The following is a 23913-nucleotide window of genomic DNA, read 5'->3' on the forward strand; positions in this document are numbered from 1 at the left end:
AGCTTGAGGAAGTGTCTGGAGAGAGGGAAGTCTGGGCATCTTTGCTTAGACTGCTGCCCCTGCGACCCGGTTCCGGATAAGTGGAGGAAAATGGATTGATGGATGGATTCCTGATTATAAACTCCTCTCAGCTGTATAAGAGTCTGATGGCAGTTAGAAAGAGAGGATTGGCCTCTGCCACTAACTCACTGTTCAAGGACACGTTTGTGGACCTGTTCCTCCAGTGCAGTGTGCAATCAGCCACTTCTGTTTTCATCACAGTAATAAGAGCTGCCTCTGCCTGGTGCCAGTCCCTGACAAGTTTTTCAGCCGCTTCAGCCAGTTTTATTTGTATAGCACCAAATCACAACAAAGTCAGGACACTTTACAAAGTCAGGTCTAGACCTTACTGTTATTAATATTACAGAGGAAAAACCCAGCAAATCCCCCCTGAGCAGCACTTGGCGACAACGGGGAGGAAAAAATCCCTTTAACGGAAGAAACCTCCAACAGACCCCGGTTCTTGGTGGGCAGCCTTTTGCTCGACCGGTTGGGGTGAGTGGATAGAGGAGAGAGAAAAGAAAAGAAAAGCTACAGGACACAACAATCAAATACTGGTCAGGAGAGGAGAGGTCTTAAGTCTAATCTTAAAGGCAGAGATGGCATCTGCCTTCTGAACTGAGACTGGGAGTTGGTTCCATAGGAGAGGACCTTGATAGCTAAAGGCTCTGCCTCCCATTCTACTTCTGTGGACTCTAGGAACCACAAGTAAACCTGCACTCTGAGAGCGAAGTGCTCTCTTGTGATGATAAGGCTCTACGAGGTCTTTAAGATATGATGGAGCCTTGTCATTAAGGGCTTTGTATGTTGGGAGAAGGATTTTAAATTCTATTTTGAATTTTACAGGGAGCCAGTGGAGAGAAGCTAATATGGGAGAGATATGATCTCTCTTGCTAGTTCCTGTCAGTACTCTGGCTGCAGCATTTTGGATTAACTGGAGGCTTTTTATGGAATTCAGATGTATGGACCAGTTTTTCACATCACTTTGAGACTTTCACCTGTTCTTGATATTGGGGACATTGAGCAGGTGAAAAAAGGCAGTTCTAGAGACTTGGTTTATGTGTGATTTAAAGGACATATCCTGGTCAAAAATGACTCCAAGGATCCTCACAGTAGTACTGGAGGCGAGAGCTATGTCTATGTCTAAAGTAACTATATGATTAGACAGCAGATTTCTAACATTTTCAGGCCCAAGCACAATGACTTCGGTTTTGTCAGAGTTTAGAAGTAAGAAGTTGCAGGTCATCCAGGCCTTTATGTCTTTAAGACATGCTTGAAGTTTGACTAGCTGACCTGGTTCATTTGGCTTCATAGATAAATATAACTGAGTATCATCTGCATAGCAATGGAAATTTATGTTGTGCTTCCTGATAATATTGCCTAAAGGGAGCATGTATAAAGTGAAGAGAATTGGACCTAACACAGAGCCCTGTGGAACGCCGTGACTAACTTCAGTTTGTGTGGAACATTCGTCATTAACATGAACAAATTGAAATCTTTCTGATAAATAAGATTTGAACCAACTTAGCGCAGTTCCTTTAATCCCAATAACATGTTCAAGTCTCTGCAGTAAGATGCTGTGATCAATGGTGTCAAAAGCAGCACTGAGATCTAAGAGGACAAGTATGGAGACAAGTCCTTTGTCTGAGGCTAGGAGAAGATCATTGGTGACTTTCACCAATGCGGTTTCACTACCTACTATGATGGACTCTAAATCCTGGCTGAAAATCCTCAAACAAATCATTCTTGTGCAAGTGGTCACATAACTGCTTTGCAACAGCTTTTTGAAGGATTTTGGAAATAAATGGGAGATTGGATATTGGTCTATAATTAGCTAGGACACCTGGGTCAAGAGTAGGCTTTTTGAGTAGAGGTTTAATTACTGCAAGTTTAAAAGCCTGTGGAACATAACCTGTTAATAGAGAGAGGTTAATCAGATCTAGTATGGATGTGTTGATTAGGGGAAAGACGTCTTTGAGCAGCCTGGTCGGGATGGGGTCCAGGAGACATGTTGAGGATTTAGATGAAGCTATTTATTCTTACTTTTGAATGTTTTGTCTTTCCTCTTCTTTCCCGCTCTCTTCTTCTGCATCCTGCAGCTGGTGTATGAGCGGATCCCCCGAGGGGACCTGGACCAGAGGGTGATACACCTGCGAGTCCTGGGCGATGGGGCTTTTTGGGAGAACACCCTGCTGGGAGAGACCTTTATCCCCCTGAAGAGGTTAGTCCCAGGTCAGCACTGGGTGGACTGGCACCAGCTGGGTGCCGCTGGCTTGGACTCCACCCACTGATGGACAGGAAGTAGCAGATTTGAAAGAAGGGAAGAAGAGAAGTCATCCTCATGAGAACAGAAGAATGAAAGGAAAACCTTTTCAAAGGAAAGCCTTTGGCAGTTCCTCCCTCTGTGTTTGAGGGAGTTTTGTGCATTGAAAAGACAAAATCTGGACTTTTTATCTCTAATTTATTGGCTTCAAACACTAATTTAAGACATTTTTTTGCCAGAGTTTAGGGTACGAGGAAGATTTTTTGTCCTCGCCACTGATCTGATCCTCTAAACTGTCAAACTTTTTAGTTGAAATTTCAGTGAAGTGACTTCAAAGTTAATAAGTTTATCTATGTTTTACAAAGTATCATAAGTATGTGAACACTAATGAAAACAGTTTAAACTCCACAGGATGTGGTAGTGTAGTTCAGAGGGTGAGATTTAATACTTTTAATGACAAATACCTTAAAACAAAGATAATTCCTAATTTAAATACATATGTGTTTAGACTGTGTAGTTTCAGTGCAGACGAAGTGTCAGAGGACCGAAATGAAGGAGAAGCCACCTGCCCTGAAGCAACCTGACTTCAAACTGTTTCCTGAGAAGTGACTGATTTTTAACAGTTTTTTGACTGAAGAATGTTCAAACTATTTCTTTGTCTGTGCCTGTTGCTGAGATGTGAAATTTGTGGAAGCTCATTTTTGTCAGGGAAAGAAGGTAAAAAGGAAAATATTTGGAAACTCATCCTTGTTCAGTCAGCGCACATAGAGATATGCTGGGAGATGCACTTTCATGGGTGAAGATGTTTTTGTCTGCAGGAAACAGCACGTTTACTATTGGTTCATATTTTCCACATTTTTATTGTAACTGACAGACTTTTTTTTAAAGACTTTTTAAAGATTTCCATCTCTCTGCAGCAATGTTCAATGAAATACTGCATCCACTGAGTCTTTTTCTAGGACCGTAAACCAGAATGCAAGAAGTCCAGTGATGTTTTTCTGCAGCTATTTGTCTCCTGAAAACAAAAGCTTGAGTCAGTCAGAGCAAACAAACACTCTGAGCCTCAACACAAAATCCACCACAGAGAAGAAGTTTTAACTTTGTAAGCTGCAGGGCTTTGTGTACATACAGAGCTTTAGCTGTGTTGCTAGCAGGAAGTAGCTGATGCAGCTTATCTTCTGTTTTTTCATCCGAGCTCTAAAGAACCTGCTCATCCTCTTGACTCTTGGCTGAAATCATCCTTTTGAATGTTGGATCACTGCTTGAACCTCCAGCTGTTTGTTTCTGTATTTCATTCCTAGTTTCTAATCATCTCTGCCCATCATTCTGTATTTTTTGGAAAAGTTTGGTGACCATTTGAAAACCGCCTCTTTATGTTTTTAAGAATCCATATGGAAGTGAGTTTTAAAAGGTAGCTGATTTCTATCCTGCAGGTTGTTTTTGTGCTGTAGACAAGATAAACCGAGGGGGTGAACCTGCAACCTGCCCAGCACTCTTTTCCACAAGTAAGACAGGTTTCAGACATTGTCGATAGATTGTGTGTGAGCCATTAGAGACCACATGAAGAACCTGTGCCAACCTCCAGACTCTGAGGAAGAACTCAAGATAAATTAGATTTTATCTTGGACCCTTTGTCAGCTGCAGCTTGACCTCAGCAGATAACACAGATAACATCAGAGCTGGAGCCATGATTCAACAAGAGAAGTGCAAGAAACTGAATTTGATAGGTGGGTGATCGGTCAGTGCTGAACTGAGCACACAGACACAGTCGGTGTGTTAGCCAGCTTTGGCCGTGCCTATACTCCATCTCTGACACTTCTGGCAGAATGGATCGATCCAGCTGTGTAGTGACTGTCACCACACACACATAAATGTCTTCACAGCTCTGTGCACATATCCAAGCAATTTTGCGGAACTTTGACCACAGCCGCTTGAACAGAGAAGTCACCCAACCAGGTGCCCTCCCATTGGGACCACAGGCAGATGGCCTGCTCCCCCGGTGAAACATGAGCTGCAGCTGCACTGACCAGTTTTGTTAAAACACTGTTTGAGTCACTGAAACTGTTAATGTAGTTCTATTAGCATTAGCACTGTAGCTAAGCTGGCGCTATTTGACTCGGTGCCTCCTTAGCTACAATGCTAATGTGAGTCCACTGGGCAAAGAGGTAAATACCCACCACATAGCACAAGTTTCTCTGCTGTGAAGTGAATACGACTGAAGTATATTTTCTTATGTTTAACATGCATGATTATGTATTTTTAAATCTGCATTTTTTTCCAGTGGAATTCAGTAAAAAGCTGGAGTGTAAGCTGCAGCTGTGTGGACGTCTGGTGGAAAAGAGTGTTGCACAATGAAGCTGCCCTCTGATGCGCTGGGACTGCAGGGGCACAGTGTAAGTTCAAAATGAACTGGACCTGTATTTCTACTGTACATGCTGAGCTAAATGAAATGTGATATGTTTCCACCGCAGTGTAGTCTGACCGCCATTCTGATGTAGATTCACACATGAAAAGAAGCTGTTATTAATGTGTAACTTTAATTTTGGAACATGTTTTGTATTATTTGCATTGCAAAATAAACCCATACTGAAAAAGCTCTTTTCTTTCATTCAGGATTTTTTTCCTTTCTCTTGTTCCCTTCTTCCTTCCTTTCCTGTTTCTTTTCCTTAATGTCTTTTTCTGTCTACATTACCTTCAACCCCTTCATTCTTATGTCCCACTTTCAGGCCCCTTGGCTCAAGATTTTTCATGTAAAATCAAGACTCAGTCACTAAAAATGAAAACCAGGTGCTGCACAGAATGTTGATATAAAACCTCTGACTCCCACAAGCTGGAGAAAAACAGTACATAACAAAACAAACACACCAACATTAATATACTTATTATAAACAGACTGAAATTTGATTCCTAGATCAAGAACATTAATCAATCAGATTCTTTATTGCCAAGTATCAAAATACAAGGAATTTGACTGTAGTTCTTTTCAGACTAATTCATATGTGTAAATGTCTGAATTTACTGTGAATTTCTTTGTTGGTACCTCTACAGAATACTCAGTGTTCAGCTGTGATAATCATATTTATATGAATAATAATAATCTTTTTTCAGCTTTATTTATTTCAATATGTCCAGTAGCATTTGTGTTGACATAGGGAACATTTTTCTCCTCACAAAAATACAAACATAAACACTAAACCAGATCTCTGAGTTGTCTAACAAGTATCTAGTGGACAAGCATATTTACACGTATCCCTAAGAGCAAAACAACAAGAGAACGGATTGTACCATGTTGTTATTGTGAGCAGCAGCATCTCAACATGCCACATCTTTGTTCAGTAAGAAATAGGTTTGCTGCACTTGTTGACTCTGCAAACTGAATCTTATCCAGTTTGGAAAAACAGCCTTTCTCTGAGCCAGTGTTAAAAGGGAGGAGCGACCCATGTCCGAGTGAGTTCCTCTTATTAACAGTAAAAAACAGGTTGTGTCATGTTCAGACTGGAGACCCAGCAGTGATGTAAGAGGGTCTGGCTGTACTCTGGTCTTAACAACACTTGATAATTAAAGATGGAGGAGCAGTAAGCAGAGGTTGCACAGATCATCAGTTTGTATCCATATGTTTCTACGGGGAGGATGAATGGATCCATGTCTATTTAGCCTTGGACAGACACTGTCTCTGGACCAGCTTAAACTGGATTAAACTGTCTAGTGCATGGTAATGTTGTATATGTTTATGTTATTTGTGAAGCGTCTACATGCTCATTGTGCAGAAGTGTTATTTTCAGAGCAGACACCTGTGTATCTACCTGCAATGTCCTTTTCTTAAAAATGCCCTGGCCCACATGTAACACACGACACACAAATGTAAAACACTAAGTCCACATTAAATTCATTTAATTTATTTTATACTTATTTAATTAAATTAATTAGTAATTATTTAGTTATTTTTCTCTTTGTTTTACATGTATTTGACCCAAAGTTTCTCATCAAACCCACACTGCTGCAGGCTCCCTGCGCTCAGTAAAACGGCGACGGTCCCTGATGCCTCCGCGTTGCAAGTAGAATGAGTCATTGTCGACGGTCCCTGTACTTTCTGATGAAATCTCATGTGGAAGCGACGCGGCGGTTGAGGCTTGAATTCGGACGGGAAACTGAAACAGTATTACATCAGGAGGACCAATACCAACTTAAACTGGATAACGACGCGGATAAACGTGTTTTGGATCGAATGTTTTGATTACATCGACGCTCTGTGGGGAACTAACAGCCAAGCTAGTTGCCTCAGCTAAGCTAACCTGCTAGCTCAACCGAGACTTCCAGCTACCGCCGCCGCCGCCTTTCCTTGTAATTACACTCAGAAAAAATGGCTCCTCTTTCGTTTTCAGGCCTGGATCTTTTCCTGTATTACAACTCAAGCCTGACGAGCCTTTCTTTCTCCTTCAGCTCCGACTCTGTTTCTACCAAATTTTCTACAGTAAAGAAGTCTAACCACCATTCTCAGCAAAGTGTCAACGCTGCGGAGCGCTCAGGGGTCTCGGACGATATTTCCTGGGTTCCCTCTGGATGTAGTAACCGGTATATGTGCCAGTCAGTGTAAAAACTGTGTTTAACCTATAACAGGATTAAAGTGTTTACATGGAAAACGTTAACATTTGCCCCCATTGACTTGGACTGCGGCTGGTGCAGCCCCAGACAGTTTGGCAGCTGTCACATTAGTAACTAGTCAATAACGGCTGAATTTCCACTGTTGCACAGGTACAATCAGATGATTTGTAATTTGCACTTTTGACTTAACAGCGATGTTCAGAAATATGAGTAATGAGGGACATTTTTCTGGTGGACAAAGCTCGACCTCTCCGATCGGGCATGGGGTCGCCTCTCCCGGCCTGGACAGTCAGGAAAGCTCGTGGATCGGCCTGCTCTCCGTGGTGTCCAGGCCCGCGCTGTCATTCCTGCACAAATATGTCACGGGCCGAACCCGAACCCCGGCTTTGTCTGACAGTGGACCCAGGTGGATCAGCGCAGATATAAAAGCCAGGTTTGTCGATAAAGAGAGGGAGATTTTAAAACAGCTGGACGACATGATGCCGGCTCCTCACCTAACCTACCGACGTTGTCAACACGAAGGCGCCGCCGGCCTGCTGGAGCCCCGGACTGACCCCACATTACCCTGGTTGACTGCTGAGTCTCTGCGGGACATGGGAATTCAAAGCGCTGAAGAGATGCAGACTCAGAATGGACATTTCTCTTCTATCAGGACTATTCTCAGTCATGTTCTGCTGAGCTCGTCTCAGGAAATTAAACCCACAGCAGGGAAAGACTGGGTGAAGAACACTGGGGGGAGCAGCCAGACCTGGTGGGGCAGCTTCTGGGGAGTTGAGGAGGACCAACAGAAAGGACCGTTGGATTTGTCCTGGACTGAGGAGGGGACAGTGACAGGCCCGCTTTGTCCACAGCACAGGGTGGCTGAGACAAAAGTCCCCACTGCTGAAACAACTGATGTGTTTGTCCAGAACAGCTGCAGGGACTCAACACTGGGAGAAAACACTGGACCAACTGACCACAAAGAGGAGCCGGCCAACAATGGAGGCCTTCACAGAGTCCAGAACACAGAGGAGCCCACAACAAACTCTCGGCTCACTGTGAGTGGCCGCCTGAGCAGCTCAGGAGCTGTTGCCGCCTGCAGCGAGGTGGCACTTCTGACACCTGATCAGGATAATGGGTACTCCAGTCTGGAGGAGGAACACATCCAGGGGTGCCGCCTGTGCCTGATGAAACCGTATGACAATCAGCAGGAGCCTGGAAATGGCAACAGGACTGAGATGGAGGTGGAGACATCCGAGGAGGTAGAGTCCCTGCCAGGAAAGCTCAACAATGAAGAGGAGATGCAGGAAGAACCAACAGCCAATCAGGAGGGCCAGTCTGCTGAGGCCACAGTGCTCTCCATCCCCCAGTGCCAGAATAAAACCATTGCCTTCATCATGGGCTGCCCCTGCAGTGACGATGACGACAGCAGCCAGTCAGATGATGATGATGATGATGATGGTTTTGACAGCGAGGGCTCGTCTGCTCTATCCGACTCAAGTGATGAAGATGACGAAGCCTCAGACAGTGATGTCGACTGGGAGGCCGACCGCCTGTGGAGCACCTTGTGTCAGAGTCTGGACCCCTACAACCCCAGAAACTTCACGGCCCGGCTTCACACTGGCAGCAGCCCACCCAGGACCATCCCTAACCCCACCCCCTTCTCCTCCACCCCATCTACCCCTGCCTCCCCCCCTGAGCTCCCCCCCTCCTCTTTTGCAACCTCCTCCACCCCGCCTTCTGACCAGGATGTCTGGGAGGACTCCACCTCAGCCAGCGAGGCGGACGAAGCTGAGAGCATCCACCTGTGGAGCTCCTTCAGCTGCTCCTCTGACCCCTACAGCCCCTTGAACTTCCAGGCCCCACTTAGGACACGAGTGCCCTCTGAGGCTTCTCCCAGAGCCAAGAAGACCCCCCTTCATTCCCCCTACCATACCCCTGCAGCTCCACCTGAATATAGGAAGGCAGAGGCTGAGGAAAGGCTGGACAGCGGCTTCTCTGAACACTCCAGCTCCTTCCGCGCCTGCAGTACCCAGAGCTGTGCTCCAACCAAAAAGGTCAGTGTGTTTCCTTCTGGTCAGTGTCGGACACGAGAAACCTGAGTGAGAGCGACTCATTACTGACACACAGGCTGATCTCGTGTGTCTGCAGCAGTGAAGATGGAAACGCAACGTGAAAAATCGCAGCTGAAATTGCAGACAAACACTGTTTTAGTTTGTGTGTTAGTTTTACCTGTGTAGCAACAGTTCACAACAACCATCATGGCAGGACACTTGACATAGTGAGGTCTGGACCTAACAGTGTTATAGACAGAACGCCAACAGACCCCCTTGAGCAGCCCTTGGCAGCAGTGGGGAGGAAAAACTCCCAGATAAGAATTTTAAAAAAATGTATATTTTGTTCACCAAGTTTAGTTTATTTTCTGACTTGAACTGCTTTCTAAAATCCTGCCTCCTTTCACCTTCTCAAGTCTCTGAAAGAACACTTAAAGTCAGAGAAGGTAAGCTCATATTCACACCTCAGGATTTGTTTCATTGTCACCTGGCAATTAATCAATTCGGTATTTAGTGTCATAATATTGGAGAAGGGTAACCTCTCATCTCAGTCCAGTCGGATGTTTTCAGATGTCTCAAAAGTCCAAGCACAAGCAGATGCTCGGTTTACTGGGATAGAGAACAGGAGAACCGAGAACCAGTCCGGTATCAGCTTGTTTTCACCCGACAGTCTGTGCGCTCGCCTAATTTATAAGTAGAGAGGGATTTGGCTCCTGCCCACACTGAGAAATAGCCTGTGATTACCAGGCACTTTCAACAGCTGTGGATCAGGCACAGCATCACGGGTAACACAGGTGAACACACCTGGAGGTACAACAGTGTGACAAGCAGAAAAAAGCTCAAAATGAATGTATCATGACAGTCAGCTGTTTGGTCAGGTTGTGATTTCACTCAGACAGCACACAGACGTGTCTCTACATCCATGTAGGTTGTGTATGAAGTGTTTATTTTTGTGTAAAACACTGAAAAGTGTGTGTGCACCCAGCAGAGGGAAGTGTTTTGAAGTTTAACTGATGAAAAGTACAAACCCAGATAGAGGACAAAATGTCATTGTGCTGGTGCATTTGAGTCCTAAGAAGACAGTGACAGTAACTGTAAGCAGCCCAACACTTCACAGAAGTTCAGAGGATCATAGTGTTTTTCCTGTTGGAACAGTTTTTCAGCCAAGTCATTGACTGTCGAATTTTAAATGAACAGACTATGTTGTTGGGTGACGACGCTGCGTAGCGTGTTATTGTGTGCAGCGGGCCGATAACACCGCGCATACAGCAGCAGAACGACGTGAAGTGTTTTTACCAGACCAGGTACCGCTGAAAACCTGATGACGAGCTGTGTAGCCGGTTCCAAAGTCCTCGCATCCCACACTGAGCTAAAAAGTTAACTTGGAGGCCAATGGTCATGACTCAAAAGATTTGTGTTGCCTCCTTTAGCAGCAGTTGTTTCTTGTGTCTTCTGCAGACAGGGTGACCATCTTCAATTAAGTCTCCCTCGAGTCTCATGTAAAAACCAAAATATAATTTGGTCTCGGTCGTCTTAGATGGATGAAAATTCTCCCAGAGCGTTGCCACTCAGCCTACCACTGCGTTCTGCCATGTTTTCACAGAGCTGAACAAACCCGCGTTGCAGACTGTGCTTGCGTCTGAGAACCTCTAACGTTGGTTGGTCCTGGACAGTGTTTAACCTTTCAGCAGGGAACTTTTTCTAAGTCTGAACATTGGCTATGGTTTTAATGATATTTAAAATTTGAAGTGGTAATACTGACGGTCAGAAATCTTGCAGTGACACTAACTTTTTTTTATTCCTAATTGACAGAGGATTTACTGGCAAGTATTTTGATCATCAGTAACTAGTTTCAGAACTTTTTCAAGAAAGGTGTCAGAATTCTGTGGATCCAGGCCACTGAGTTGTGCTTTGTTATCCAGAGCGCTGCATGTTCTGGAGCGGGATGGCAACCTTAGCTTCTGGCTTTAAAAATAAAGCCTAGGGGTGAAACAGGAACTTTGGTAAAGAAGTCACCATCCTGGTTCCATGACAGTTTGTTTTAGATTAAGCTGCTTCATCTTCTTCCCATTAGGTTCGTTTCTGTGATGATGTGGAGGAGTTCTTTGCCAGCTGTGGTGAGGAGGAGGAGGACCGCCGGGGCCCCTGGGAGGAGCTTGCTCGAGACCGCTGCAGATTCCTGCGCCGCTGCCACGAGGTAGAGCAGAGCATCGCCTACTGCCTGCAGCCGCAGCACCGCAGCCTGGTGTACCGCCGCCTCACTGTCCACTGCATCCAGGACGCCTAAGGGGGGGCGGAGCACACGTCCCAGCCGACACATGGCTCATATAAGAACAGATAAACTACTTGTATGCAGAGATACAGGTGGACTGACAGACTGACTCTAGTCATCTTCTGAGATGGTTCAGCCTCATTCTGAGTCCATGTCAGTTCCTGTAGCTTCATCTTTCTGGACTCAGACAACAAATTCAATGAGATTCAGGGCATGTTCCTAAGTGTTTAGTACATCTGACCTGTGAGGTGTTGTTAAGGTGTTGTTAAGGTGTTGGTGGTGGTCTGAAGGGCTTCACCTGTGGCCACACTGTGAGGGAAACTGCTCAAGCAGAGAGCTGCTGTCTGCTCTGGGTGAGATAGTCGTCAGGACAGAAGCCACAGGGTCCTGGATTTGTGCAGACAGTAAAATGTTGCAACTTCAGTATTTTCTTTCATGTCTCTGCACAGTCTCGTGTCGTCATCTGTTTCACTTGTGACATCGGAGGCAGACACAAGCTGCTGCTTCCATCAGACACGTACAGGGAGAAGTCACAGGGTCATGTTTCTGTACAATACAGGGTCTGCCCAGCCCCTCGGGCCTCTGAAGTCCTTCAAACAAGCATGTGTGACAGCGATGGAAAATGTCCATCACCGTCTCTCAGGGTGATTCCTTCAGGTGTCTGGTTTTGTCTGGCAACAGGTCAGAGTTTTGAGTTTACTGGGAAATGAGTCAAACATCAGAAGCTTCAGCACCTGTGTAAAACACGACTAAAACTGTTGGTCGATTATCATCAACATAACTTCATCAGCAGCTGTAGCTTCGGTTTAGGCTCCAACAAACCTCACTGTGGTTTTGGTTCCTCTTTAATTTTCCAGAGCGGAGAGAAAATTAGAAAAGTTCAAATAAAATTTTTAGAGCAGTGAATCAGGTTTTCCATAGTGGGGTGTGTTCAGTGTCTTTGTTTTTGTTGGAACCAGCAGCTTCTGTCTGTCCTGACCAGGTGTAAAACTGATGATTACCTGAAAAATTAAAAAGTGTGAAGGAACTAGTGAGGCTCCCCATGTGTGAAATCACAGTGCAGTGCTTGTATTTGTCGGTTTGGTCCTGTCTGCTTTTGGAAGCCAAAGATGGCACAGTGTTGTCAAGTCGGTAGGGTGTCTCTCACTGGCATTAACAGAAACCGCCTCTGACCAGGCGACTGCTGAGCTGAATGTCCAACACCGACAGGAAGCTGTGGCAAACAGCACATTGTTGGAGATCAGAGCAGAAATATTCAGCCTGTTGATGTTTCATTTCCTCCACACACAGCTCATGACAGAGGTATTTGAAGAATGTCTCATTTGTCAGAACTTTTATTTTGACTTCTATGTCAGTCAGCTAAAGTAGTTTGACAAGTCTGAACAGAAACTTTGAAGTCATGTGACGCCCTCAGCTCTTTGGCCCGAACGCTTTCAGTTTGCTTCAACAATTAAAACCAGTCTGTAGTTTCACTTTTACTTTATGATTGACACATTGTTGATTATCAGAATAGCAGCAGATTGTTTTTTGATCAACTATTTGATTTATTAAATGTTTCAGCTTTAATTCCTGGTGGAGCAGATTTTAATGATTTCAGATGCTGTCATTTTAATGGCATGTTTTTAACATCAAACCTTCACGTGTAAACTAGCTGCACCATTAACCAGTTGAGTGTTTCCCTCTGGAAACCAGCAAAGTAGCCGCTCTGCGCTGGACTAATCTGTAGTCCTGTAGTGAACAGAGTCACTGCTCCCGGTTCTTCACACTACGTGCATCATGCTGCTGTATCAGTCATGCCAGAAACATGTGTCTCCTAAATTACAAACCTTTTTCTTTCCCAAAGCTTCTGTTTCTAAACCAGCCTCAGTTTGATTTCTTGCTGCTCCATCGCCTCCAGGTAGAGTGCGATCAGGGTTTATGCAGGTCCTGGAAAGTCTTTACCAGCAGCCGTCAACACTTAGTCCTCCGAAGGTATGAAAGTCTAAACCGTCACTCACCAAAGTTTTAAATCTGGCCCAAGACCTCGCGCAGTACGCAGGTCCCATCACACTGAGCTGTAGCAGCTGTCTGACCTGCTGCTGGCTACGCTGTCAGTGTGCCACTTTTCACAGGTTTATTCATTCACTCATTTTGGACCATTGATGACCACTAATTAATTATATCAGTGGTAGTTCCTTCTCCCTCCTGCAGAACTACTGGAGGAAATGGCCTGTCTAATAAGAGTTTAGGTTAAACCGTCCCTGCAGGGTTTGCACAGTCGAACTTCCCCTTGGCCTGTATGACTGTGAACCAGGTGTTACTTTATATTCTGTGTGCTATTATAGACCCCTCAAGTGTTGAAATTAAGCTGGACTGTGCACAAACCCTGATTATCCATCAGCAGCATGTTCAGTCTGTTTATCAGTCACATTTCCAATGAAAAAACAGCTGCACTGTAGAGTCAGTGTGGGTTTTATGGTACAGTGTTGATGATGAGTGGTGGTCCGGTTGTGGTCAAAGTTCAGGATATTCAGTTCAACAGACAGGAAGTCAACAAACGTCTGTGCACAGCAGGAGGTCAGCCTCCACCCTGAACGCTCTGCATGATCCCCTCCTGCAGCACTTTGTGTATTAACATGTGGAGAGAGAAGTGTGTCAGGCCCGATGTGTGGCTGCACAGTGTTGAAGTGACTGATGATAACGTGAGAAGGGAACACCACAAATTGAAACTGTGTGAAGTACAAATCAATCCACAGAATGTTTGGTGTTGTTTTAAAAAGCTTTTTATTTTTCTAAGGCTTCATGTGGTGGGAAACTCTCTGCTTCATTTTCTCACAAACTAAACTCATTAAAATAAAATCACTATTTAATAACCACACACTGGGTCATTTACCTTTGTGTTCTGCTTTTATTATTAAATAGGTGTTTCCAAGGCATTGACATTTCTGAAGCTCAGTTTAGAAATATGAGCAAAACCCATTTATCTCAAAGTAATTCAACAGATTAAAATTTTCTCTGGCACTTTAACTCTTATGTAGGAGACTGTCCAGTAGGGAGGGCTGTTCATAGTCAGCTCTGTGGTGCCACCTGCAGGAGACGAGGCTTCATGTGTAGGCCATTCAGTTGTTTAATGTTCACTTTAAACTTTACTGGGTTGTCAGGTTTGTAACATGAAATCAGAGCACTCAGACATTTGTCTTTCTCCATTTAAAATATTTTCAAGCTAAACAAAGCTCAGTTTTGTGTAGAGTTTCAGTGTTTTGTGGAATCTGCCTTTAAACTGCTGCTCTGTGATCACTGGTCAGTACTATCAGGACAAATCACTGAAACTGCACATATAATTGAAGTGAATTTCATTTTTATCACCATGACTCCTCTCAAACCCGATAGAAATCTCGTCTCCAGTCAACCTCTGCTAATGTAGTTTTTGCTTTTGCTTCAGTCTTTTAAAGTTAAATTCCAGCTCCTTCTGAGTGAGTCTGTTATGCTTTATCCGTTACAGTGTCTGGAATGGTTCAAGAAGAGCTTCCTGGTTTCACAGAAGGCAGATGCCTCCCACCTACCACAGCAGGGGCATAAATATATCTAATCACTAAATCTAATCAATAACACCAGTGCAGATTTCTGCGCCTGTGTTCAGTGAGAGACCAGACTGACAGTCAGCTGTGTCTGAGGACATACTCTGGTGGAACGTGAGCGTTACAGAGACATGTTTGTGTCCTGGTACTCGACCAACTGGGGGTCAGACCTTTTTTTTTGCCAAACAGAAACTGAGTATTCAGGTGGTTTGATAGAATTTCTCATTTAACTCCTGAACACTCCCCTGTGGTTTAAAAGGGTGTTACACCCTGACAACAGAGTGTGTGTTAACATGTGAACCCCTGGGACTCTCTTCCACACTCCGGTCCCGGGAGGAGGTGGTGGGGGACTCAGCCCTGCCGGGCCTCCTGTCTTCTGGCTCCACCAGTCCCTGCAGGTACTTGATGTACCTGATGGCAGCTCTCAGTGTCTCCACCTTGCTGAGCCGCTTGTCAGTGCTGTGACCCGGCAGGTGGTCCCTCAGTTTAGCGTAGCCCTGGTTCACACACTTCACCCGCTGGCGCTCTCGCTCGTTTCGTTTCTGGATGAACGCCGGCTCAAATGGACACTCGTAGACACTGAAGTCTCTGTGGTGGTGGAGGGAGGGCAAGTAGGGCAGGAGCCCGGGGCTGGGGCCGGGGCCCCGCAGTTGTCCTTTGTACAGGCCAAGGCCAGTGGGGTCCATGTTGGAGGAGTAGAGGAGGAAGGGGACTGAGCTGGACAGGGAGTCGTGCTGCTGAGAAGTGCTGCAATCCTCACTGAGTCCAGCTGGAGGAGACAGACCAAAGCTCAGGTATGAAGAACGCTGATTGATGATTGGAGGAGAGAAGGTGGAGCTCATCATGTGATCTGGACCGACCAGTACCTGGCCAGGAGCCCTGGTTCACCCAGACAGACCTCTAGAGATGCCGGAGTGGGGGTTCATCATCAAACATTCCCGATGACCTGTGGAGGAAACCACATCAGGCTCTAACTAAACCACTATAATCTGGTCTCAGGCTTAACAGACCCTGTTTGGACCATGTGTGGCTGATGGAGGTGTGTGCCATGTCAGTATTGGGTACTGACAACACTGGAGTGCACAGCAGCCACAGAAAATATGAGAAACTTGGGGGGGGGGGGGGACTTTACCCAAGTACCAGAGACAAACCATATACTTTTTACTGCACTACATGTTGTACTTCACAGTATAAGTATACATTCAGTGGCCACTTTATTAGATTAGATTAGATTAGATTAGATTCAACTTTATTGTTATTAACCATGTACAAGTACAAGGCAACAAAATGCAGTTTAGCATCTAACCAGAAGTGCATATTATTAGGTACCCCTGTACAACTGTATGCACTTCCATCTTAACATCTGTGTTAACCCTCCTGTTATGTTGACCTGAACAGTATCTTTGTAATATAAACATGCAGGGGGATGTTGCAAATATGTGAATTGAACCATTTTCATTTTATATGTTGATCACACCTATTACGCCAAGCAGACGAAGTTTCATACCAATAAAATATTTTTAACTATTTTTTTTAGATTTTTTTTGTTACTTTGCACTGGGTCAATTTGACCCAGAACATAACAGGAAGGTTAAATGTACACATTTATTATAGAGGTCATAACTGAAGGTTGTGTTGTGCTGGACATTATACTCAGAGGTATATTTTTGTCCTCCCCAGCTGCATACATGAGAGGGTTAGAATATTAGGAACACCTCTGAATATAATGTGGCCCAGTACAACACCACCTTTAACTATGATCTCAATAATAACCATATAACTGAATTTATATATTTATGACAATGTCACCAAAAACTGAAACATCTTGAGCTTCATAAACACAGATGTTAAGGCAGAAGTGTTGCACTGAAGTGCACACAGTTGTACAGGGGTACCTAATAAACAGGCTGCTGAATGTATAATTACTGATGCATTCAGGTGTGTAATGTTGCAACTGATGTCAGTGGTCTTCTGAGTAGCTTCATCTATACTTTGTGATTTGTTAGTTGATTGTATTTTGTTAATGACATGAATGTGCAAAGTAACTAGAGCTGTCTGATACATGTAGTGCAGTAAAAAGTACAATATTTAGCTCTAAAATGTAGTGGAGCACACAAAGTATTAGTAAATATTAGTGTGCCTCAGCAGAACATGTACTGAATTAGTTAAATTAAATAAGGACCAAAAACAGAAATGCAGCAAAACACTTACACAGCTGTAGAATCACTGATGAAGCAAAGTGAAAATCTGTAGGATGAACTTATTATAACGATTCAGTTTGTGCACTCAAGTGTCCACATGGGCTGACAACACACCACAAATACTGATGCATCTGCTGAGCAACAATGACTTAAACATGAGCTTAATGTTCATACATTAGCAGCTCGAGTTTCTTAGTCATTCACCCAGAAAACTCGGTTATTGTCAGAAAGCTTTATCCCTAAATCTTCATAGAATGAACAATAAAGAATCACACAGCAGACAGTCCTTTCAGGTAGACCTGCTAATGCTCATGTGCCTGAGCGCACCTGTGCACTGCTCCATTTACAAGCCACTGCATGTGTAGCTCCTTGTTCATATGTCTGGAAACATCATAACCTGTGATAAGAAGCTGTGTCTGCCTCACCTTCAGATGCAGCTGCAGTGATTCCTCCTCTGTGTGACTCTGACTGAAGCTGCAGGATGAAAAACGAAGGATTTACCTGCTTTTACCAGATGAAGCGCCGCCCCTCCAGGTGTGTGACGGGTCGTCAGGTAACGGGAGAAATGCACACACTGCACCCAGTCTCAGGAATATAGAATACTTTATTCATTGGCGCGACACAAGGGCAGAAAGCCCAGATTTCATGTTGTTCTCCTGTTGATTGTCCATTTCTGTCAGTGTGATGGATTCAACAACACAGACCTCCGGTCTCCAGGGTCTGAGCAGATCATATTTGTGGTTAAATCTGCTCTTGTCTCAGAGTTTCAACTGTAAAACATCAAAGAGTGTGAACTGGTAACAATGAGTGTTTGCAGTTTCCTCTTCCTAAATCCTGCACTTCCAGATGAAAGGCACCAGCGACACACACCCTTCCTGTCAGCGTCTCATCACACACAGCTCACACTGATGACTGTTTACACGCTCACCTGTAACCTGAGCTGCTGTCTGAGACCTACCTGAACCCAGGTGTACTGCGTTCAGTACTCTGATACCAGCTGCGGCGTAACACTCTTAAGTGTAGTGATCGCACACTCTCCATCAAATGTATTGGTTTCAAGATACTGAAAGACACTGGTGAATCACACATTGTGGAGCTCAAAACACCCTGAAGGTTCCAGGCTGCAGTCTGTAACAAAACGAGATAGATCAGAGTTGTCAGTCTGGGTCCCAGAGAGGAAGACTGGTCTTCTCTGCTATGAAACGTCACGTGCAGAGAAAATGAGTTGATATGTTTCCTGTGGTTTGCTGAAATTTCAAAAACAGCTGGAATGTAAACATGTCTCAGGGAGTCCACTGTGAAGGTTTCACTGTGGACTCACTGTTCCTGGATTTTTTACAAATTGAACACACAAAAGTAGTTATAAAAACAATCAGATAACTAATCCTTAATAGAAATAACCAATAGCTAGGTCCACCTCTACAAGCTAAACACTACCGGGCTCCACAGGGTGAGGACAGTACAGAGTCACTGGTCTCTGCTCTGGTGACACTACTCACAGCTTCTCATACTGCACAGAACAACATGTTGGAGCTGTTTGTTTGTTGGACACACACACAGACCTCACGTTTCCTGATGAAAAAACCTGCCCTCCAGTGCAGCACCAATCCAGTCTGACATCAGTGCTGTTTCCTGTTCTAATCTCTGTGACTGTGTGTGTTCCTGCAAGAAGCTGCTGCTGGCACACACACACACACACACACACACACACACACACACACACCTGTTTATTGTTGTTTTATCAATGTGTGCGCGCACATACCTTTATAAAGGCATGCATGTGATCTCTCTGAGTTGACCTCAACAATTGCTTCATCTAAATCCTCAACATGTCTCCTGGACCCCATCCCGACCAGGCTGCTCAAAGACGTCTTTCCCCTAATCAACACATCCATACTAGATCTGATTAACCTCTCTCTATTAACAGGTTATGTTCCACAGGCTTTTAAACTTGCAGTAATTAAACCTCTACTCAAAAAGCCTACTCTTGACCCAGGTGTCCTAGCTAATTATAGACCAATATCCAATCGCCCATTTATTTCCAAAATCCTTGAAAAAGCTGTAGCAAAGCAGTTATGTGACCACTTGCACAAGAATGATTTGTTTGAGGATTTTCAGTCAGGATTTAGAGTCCATCATAGTACAGAAACCGCACTGGTGAAAGTCACCAATGATCTTCTCCTAGCCTCAGACAAAGGACTTGTCTCCATACTTGTCCTCTTAGATCTCAGTGCTGCTTTTGACACCACTGATCACAGCATCTTACTGCAGAGACTTGAACATGTTATTGGGATTAAAGGAACTGCGCTAAGTTGGTTCAAATCTTATTTATCAGAAAGATTTCAATTTGTTCATGTTAATGACGAATGTTCCACACAAACTGAAGTTAGTCACGGCGTTCCACAGGGCTCTGTGTTAGGTCCAATTCTCTTCACTTTATACATGCTCCCTTTAGGCAATATTATCAGGAAGCACAACATAAATTTCCATTGCTATGCAGATGATACTCAGTTATATTTATCTATGAAGCCAAATGAATCAGGTCAGCTGGTCAAACTTCAAGCATGTCTTAAAGACATAAAGGCCTGGATGACCTGCAACTTCTTACTTCTAAACTCTGACAAAACTGAAGTTATTGTGCTTGGGCCTGAAAACCTTAGAAATCTGCTGTCTAATCATATAGTTACTTTAGATGACATAGCTCTTGCCTCCAGTACTACTGTGAGGAACCTTGGAGTCATCTTTGATCAGAATATGTCCTTTAAATCACACATAAACCAAGTCTCTAGATCTGCCTTCTTTCACCTGCGCAATATTGCAAAAATCAGGAGCATCCTGTCTCAAAGTGATGCTGAAAAACTGGTCCATGCATTTGTTACTTCCAGGCTGGACTACTGTAACTCTTTACTATCAGGATGTCCCAATAATTCCCTAAAAAGCCTCCAGTTAATCCAAAATGCTGCAGCCAGAGTACTGACAGGAACTAGCAAGAGAGATCATATCTCTCCCATATTAGCTTCTCTCCACTGGCTCCCTGTAAAATTCAGAATAGAATTTAAAATCCTTCTCCTAACATACAAAGCCCTTAATGACAAGGCTCCATCGTATCTTAAAGACCTCGTAGAGCCTTATCATCCTAACAGAGCACTTCGCTCTCAGAGTGCAGGTTTACTTGTGGTTCCTAGAGTCCACAGAAGCAGAATGGGAGGCAGAGCCTTTAGCTATCAAGCTCCTCTCCTATGGAACCAACTCCCAGTCTCAGTTCAGGAGGCGGACACCCTCTCTACCTTTAAGATTGGACTTAAAACGTTCCTTTTTGATAAAGCTTATAGTTAGGGCTGGATCAGGTGACCCTGAGCCTTCCCTTAGTTATGCTGCTATAGGCCTAGGCTGCTGGGGGGCCCCATGATGCTCTGAGTTCCTCTCCTTTCCTCCATCCATCTATATGCCACCACTACCCATCACTAACTGTGTGTTCTCTCTCTCTCTCCCTCCCGTAGTGTGTCCCCCCACTCTCTCTCTCTCCCCCGTAGTGTGTCCTCTCTCTCTCTCCCTGTACCTTTCTGGCCCTGGAGCTCTACATCTCTGACGAGCAGTCACCAGCCACATCGACCTGATCAGTGTTTGATTGTTGTGTCTTGTTGCTTTTCTTCTTTTGTCTCTCCTCTATCCACTCACCCCAACCGGTCGAGGCAGAAGGCCGCCCACCAAGAGCCAGGGTCTGTCGGAGGTTTCTTCCGTTAAAGGGAGTTTTTCCTCCCCACTGTCACAAAGTGCTTGCTCAAGGGGGATTTGTTGGGTTTTCCCTATGTAATAATATTGATAACAGTAAGGTCTAGACCTTACTTTGTAAAGTGTCCTGAGATGACTTTTATTATGATTTGGCGCTATACAAATAAAATTTGATTTGATTTGATTTGATGTGTGGGAGTGTCTTGTCTTGTGAAACATCAAAGATGAGCTGAGGCTGTGATGGATCTCAGTGTGACAGACCTGACGCTGAGACCTGCTCCTATTGTTTCTAAAGTGGATTTTAGAAACAATTGTTTTGTCCATCAAACTAACAGAACCACAGAAATCATTAGAATAAACACGTGGCCTCTTTGAATTAATGGCTTGAAATCTGCTGCGAGCTCAGAAGACGTGGTCTTCTTCTCTTCATACTTAGAACCTTATCATACTTAACCTTAACACAGACTTGGTGACAGCTGCTGCTGACTCACTGCTCAAAATTCATACAGTTAAAAGCAGTGTAAAAGCAGAGCTGAAGAAAGCTAAGAAAACATAACCATCAGACACTGAAATGCACACACATCTGCTTTAGTGAGTTCTTAGACACATCTCAAGGAGAATTAAAGCAAACAGTATCACCTGATCACAGTCTGGAGCCACAGCAAAGAATCTGAATACTCTTGTCAGTTTTTGATTTTAATACATTTGTAAAAAGTGTTTTCACTTTGTCACACTGGGTTACTGAATGTCAATTCATGGGAACTGGCAGTTTTTAAAACTATATCCTCAGCATAATTAAGTGTGAATGGGTCTGAACAGACTTGAAGCCACTGGGTGCATCACAACAACCAGTCCATTTATTTAGCACCAAAGCTGCCAGTGAGTCCAGTCTCATCAGGAAACCATGACAGGCCGAGATAAATCTGCATGTTCTGGTTCAAGGACAGGAAACCGACTGTACTTCATCCCTTTTATGTTTTATGCCTGCTCTTGTTTATATGATGCATCCTATTATGCAACTGATGCAACAGCTTGTACTGAATTGTATTTCTATTAAAACTAGAGAAATGCATTTCCTGTCGAAAATGTGTGTCGATGCTATGTGCTGAAGGATCGCCATGAAAATGCTGAACATTTCGACACCTGAAAGGCAGATCTGCCTGAAAGTATGCTGAAGTACAATTTTCCTATTAATTTGAATGGGGGGAAATTTTCAAAATAAAGCTAAATATTTCAAAAGTATGAAGCTTTGAAAAATTCTGCATAGAAGCATTAATGTCCTTGAAGAGCTGAACATTTTGATACCTGAAATACCTGAAAGTATGCTTAAGTAGAATTTCCCCATTCATTTGAAAGGGGCAAGATTTTCAGAATAAAGCTAAATATTTCAAAAGTATGAAGCTTTGAAAAATTCTGCATAGAAGCATTAATGTCCTTGAAGAGCTGAACATTTTGATACCCAAAATAGGTGAAGGTATGCTGAAGTAGAATTTTCCCATTCATTTGAATGGTGCAAAAGTTTCAAAATAAAGCTAAATATTTCTAAAGTATGAAGTTTAGAAAAATTCTGAAGAGAAGCCTGAATGTACTTGGAGAGCTGAACATTTTGATACCCAAAATAGCTGAAAGTATGCTAAGTGTAGAATTTCCCCCTTCATTTGAATGGGGCCAAATTTTCAATATAAAGATAAATATTTCTAAATTAAGAAGTTTAGAAAACTTCTGAATAGCAGGATGGATGTCCATGAGGAGCTGAATATTTTGATACCTGAAAATATGCTGAAGTAGAATTTTCCCATTCATTTGAATGGTGCAAAAGTTTCAAAATAAAGCTAAATATTTCTAAAGTATGAAGTTTAGAAAAATTCTGAAGAGAAGCCTGAATGTACTTGGAGAGCTGAACATTTTGATACCCAAAATAGCTGAAAGTATGCTAAGTGTAGAATTTCCCCATGCATTTGAATGGGGCACGATTTTCAGAAGAAAGCTAAATATTGTAAAAGTATGAAGTGTTAGAAATTAATAAATCTGTCAGATAATTATTAGACATTACTGTGTTAGAATTTAATGTTATTAATGCAGTTTAGTAAGATTCAAAGTCTGCTCCTGTGTGCTCTGCTTCAAGGTTAGAAGATAATGTTGACTCTAAGAAGGGTACCTTGACAACAGTTATTTTTGTATTAATCTTGTGTAAGAATTATGTCTGCCCCTCCTTGAACCGCCACCTTATTGTGGTGGAGGGGTTTTAGTACCCGAGTGATCCTAGGAGCTATGTTGTCGGGGTCTATATGCCCCTGGTAGGGTCTCCCAAGGCAAACAGGTCCTAGGTGACGGGTCAGACTAAGAGTGGTTCAAGAGCTTCTTATGAAAAAATAAAAATCAGGGACCGTGACATCACCCAGTATGGGGCCCAGCTGGGCTTAGCTCGAACAAGCGATGTGGGGACATCCTCCCATGGGCCCACCACCTGCAGGAGGATCCATAATGGGGTTGGTGCACAGTGGATCGGGCAGTGGTCGAAGGCAAGGGGCCCGGTGACCCGATCTCTGGACATGGAGACTAGCCCTGGGGACATGGAATGTCACCTCACTGGTGGGGAAGGAGCACAAGCTTTTGCAGGAGATTGAGAGGTACCAGCTAGAGATAGTCTGGCTCGCCTCCACATACAGCTTGGGCTCTGGAACTTTACTCCTCAACAGAGGCTGAACTCCCCACTACTCTGGAGTTGCCCGCAGTGAGAGGCGGCAGGCTGGTGTGGGCTTGCCTATAGCCCCCCAGCTTAGCCGCCATGTGTTGGAGTTTACCTTGGTGAACGAGAGGGTCGTTTCCCTGTGCCTTCAGGTCGGGGATAGGTCTCTCACTGTCATTTGTGCCTATGGGCTGAATGGTGGCCAGCCTTCTTGGAGGGGTGCTGGAAAGCGCTTTAACTGGGGACTCTGTCGTTCTACTGGGTGACTTCAATACTCACATGGCTGATTACAGTGACACCTGGAGGGGCGTGATTGGGAGGAATGCCTACCCTAATCTGAACCCAAGATGTGTTCTGTTATTAGACTTCTGTGCTAGTCATAGTTTGTCCATAATGAACACCATGTTCAAGCATAAGGGTGTTCACCAGTGCTTGTGGCACAAGGACACCCTAGGCCGGAGGTCGATAATTGACTCTGTGGTTGTTTCATCTGACCTCCAGCCATATGTCTTGGATACTCCGGGG

The 23913-nt window shown here is 44.1% G+C and overlaps 3 protein-coding genes across 4 annotated transcripts in view; 2 read left to right on the forward strand and 1 right to left on the reverse strand.

The window, feature by feature from the left end:
* The window catches only part of pik3c2b (phosphatidylinositol-4-phosphate 3-kinase, catalytic subunit type 2 beta), a 53061-nt gene extending 48169 nt beyond the window's left edge, over positions 1–4892 (forward strand). Inside the window, exons 33-34 of one of the 2 annotated variants that reach the window (XM_020612134.1) lie at positions 2139–2260; positions 4584–4892. In XM_020612134.1, coding sequence (XP_020467790.1) covers positions 2139–2260; positions 4584–4596 — 135 coding nt within the window. In that variant the 3' untranslated portion in view covers positions 4597–4892. Of the gene's footprint in view, positions 1–2138; positions 4017–4583 lie in introns of those variants that run through there. The other variant, XM_020612132.1, reaches the window with a different exon arrangement.
* Positions 4893–6310: 1418 nt separating this feature from the next.
* ppp1r15b (protein phosphatase 1, regulatory subunit 15B) lies at positions 6311–14091 on the forward strand. Its single transcript, XM_020612162.1, has 2 exons — positions 6311–8940; positions 11012–14091. The coding sequence occupies exons 1-2, from the start codon at positions 7099–7101 to the stop codon at positions 11222–11224; spliced, it is 2055 nt and encodes a 684-aa protein (XP_020467818.1). The 5' UTR covers positions 6311–7098; the 3' UTR covers positions 11225–14091.
* Positions 14092–14941: 850 nt separating this feature from the next.
* On the reverse strand, positions 14942–15798 carry LOC109966917 (achaete-scute homolog 5-like). Its single transcript, XM_020612163.1, has one exon. It carries the CDS (start codon positions 15609–15611, stop codon positions 15030–15032), a length of 582 nt encoding a protein of 193 aa, XP_020467819.1. The 5' UTR covers positions 15612–15798; the 3' UTR covers positions 14942–15029.
* Between the last annotated feature and the right edge of the window lie 8115 nt (positions 15799–23913).

Source organism: Monopterus albus, unplaced genomic scaffold (genome assembly GCF_001952655.1).
Source record: "Monopterus albus unplaced genomic scaffold, M_albus_1.0 scaffold121.1, whole genome shotgun sequence".
NCBI classification, from domain to species: domain Eukaryota; kingdom Metazoa; phylum Chordata; class Actinopteri; order Synbranchiformes; family Synbranchidae; genus Monopterus; species Monopterus albus.

Excerpts from the sequence above, each read along its gene's own strand:
- ppp1r15b (XM_020612162.1), top strand. The coding sequence starts at position 7,099 with ATGTTCAGAAATATGAGTAATGAGGGACATTTTTCTGGTGGACAAAGC. Across the intron at positions 8,941-11,011 it reads GCTGTGCTCCAACCAAAAAG|GTTCGTTTCTGTGATGATGT; the intron begins GTCAGTGTGTTT and ends TCTTCCCATTAG.
- LOC109966917 (XM_020612163.1), bottom strand. The coding sequence starts at position 15,611 with ATGATGAGCTCCACCTTCTCTCCTCCAATCATCAATCAGCGTTCTTCA.